The 1,386-nt window shown below is 64.6% G+C and overlaps 1 protein-coding gene across 1 annotated transcript in view; it reads left to right on the plus strand.

Annotated features, from left to right (window-relative positions):
- CABP7 (calcium binding protein 7) overlaps positions 1-1,386 on the plus strand; it is a 19,027-nt gene that overhangs the window by 10,886 nt on the left and 6,755 nt on the right. The window contains exon 3 of the mRNA XM_009888997.1: positions 714-826. Within this exon, the coding sequence (XP_009887299.1) occupies positions 714-826 (113 nt within the window). The remainder of the gene's footprint in view (positions 1-713; positions 827-1,386) is intronic.

Below are 1,386 nucleotides of genomic sequence, written 5' to 3' on the forward strand. Positions count from 1 at the left end.
GGGGAGAAGTCACCGTCGGGGCGCTTGAGGGGGCATTGGGGGGCCCCCAGCCAGCACTGAGGGTCCTCAGTTGTCACTGGGGTCCTGTCTGGCACTGGGGACCCTGGCCAGTGTTGGGCATCCCAGCTGGTGTTGGCCAACCCCAAGCTTTGTTGGAGGTCCCCACCCAGCGTTGGGGTCCCTGGTTGGTTTTGGGGGTCCCCAGCCAGCACTGGGGGTCTCCAGATAGCACTGGGGTTGTCCCCAGATGGCATGGGGGTCCCAGCTGGCACTGGGCACCCCAGCGAGTGTTGGGCATCCTGGCCAGTGTTGGGGGACCGCCTAACTTTGCTGGAGGTCCCCAGTTGGGAATTGGGGTCCCCAACTGGGTTTGGAGTTCCCTGACCAGCCATGGGGTCCTGGCTGGTATTTGGGGGGGTGTCTCCAGCCAGTTTGGGGGTCCCTGGCTGGTGAAGGTTCCGTAACACCGTCTGCTGCTCCGGGTCACCACAGGTGGATATTAGTGACCTGTGGGTGGGATGGGGGGGCCTGGCAGTGGGTCCCCCAAAAACCAGTGAGGTTGTGCAGGGGTGGGTACCTCAGGGCACCACCAAGTCTAGGCAGGGTGTCCCCCCCCCAGGCAGCCCCATGGGGACCCTTCTGGGGTGTGAGAGGGGGGTCACACATGTCCCCATATCCGGGCAGGGGGTGACAGCAGCTTCCGTGTCCTGCAGGTGACGGGCAGGTGGACTTCGAGGAGTTCGTGACGTTACTGGGGCCCAAACTGTCCACCTCGGGCATCCCGGAGAAGTTCCACGGCACGGACTTCGACACCGTCTTCTGGAAGGTAGGGGACCCCCGGCCGGGGGGCAGCACCCCCGGTCCTCCCAGCGAGAGCAGAGGGGGAACGGCTCGGGGTTGAGGTCAGGTTTGGGGTCAGGGTCGGGGTTGGGGTTGGGGTTAAGGTGAGGGTGAAGGTGAGGACCAGGATCAGGCTCCGGGTTGGGGTCAGGGTCGGGGTTAGAGCCGGTGTAAGGGTTAGGGCGAGGGCTGGGGTCAGAGCTGGGGTCACGGTTAGGTTTGGGATCAGGGCTAGGGTCAAGTTTGGGGTTGGGGTCAGGGTGAGGGTGAAGCCCAGCCTCCAGTTTAGGCTCAGTGGAAAGGTTAAGGCTTAGTGTCATGTCAGGGTCAGGGTCCCACCAGGCTGAGGCGTTCCTGTCCCCACCGTGGCACAGGGTGGCAGACGGCGTGACGGCACCCACCGGTTGCCCTTCTTGGGAGCCACCAGCCCTCCTCTGCCAAGGGGTCAGCAGGACCCCAGCCCTTTCCCCATCAAAAATGGGGGGGGGGAATCCATCACCGCAGCACCCAAGGGTGCCGGGGGACCCCACAGCATCACTGTACGCC

This window comes from Charadrius vociferus, unplaced genomic scaffold, assembly GCF_000708025.1.
Source record: "Charadrius vociferus isolate BGI_N301 unplaced genomic scaffold, ASM70802v2 scaffold1351, whole genome shotgun sequence".
Classification (NCBI taxonomy): domain Eukaryota; kingdom Metazoa; phylum Chordata; class Aves; order Charadriiformes; family Charadriidae; genus Charadrius; species Charadrius vociferus.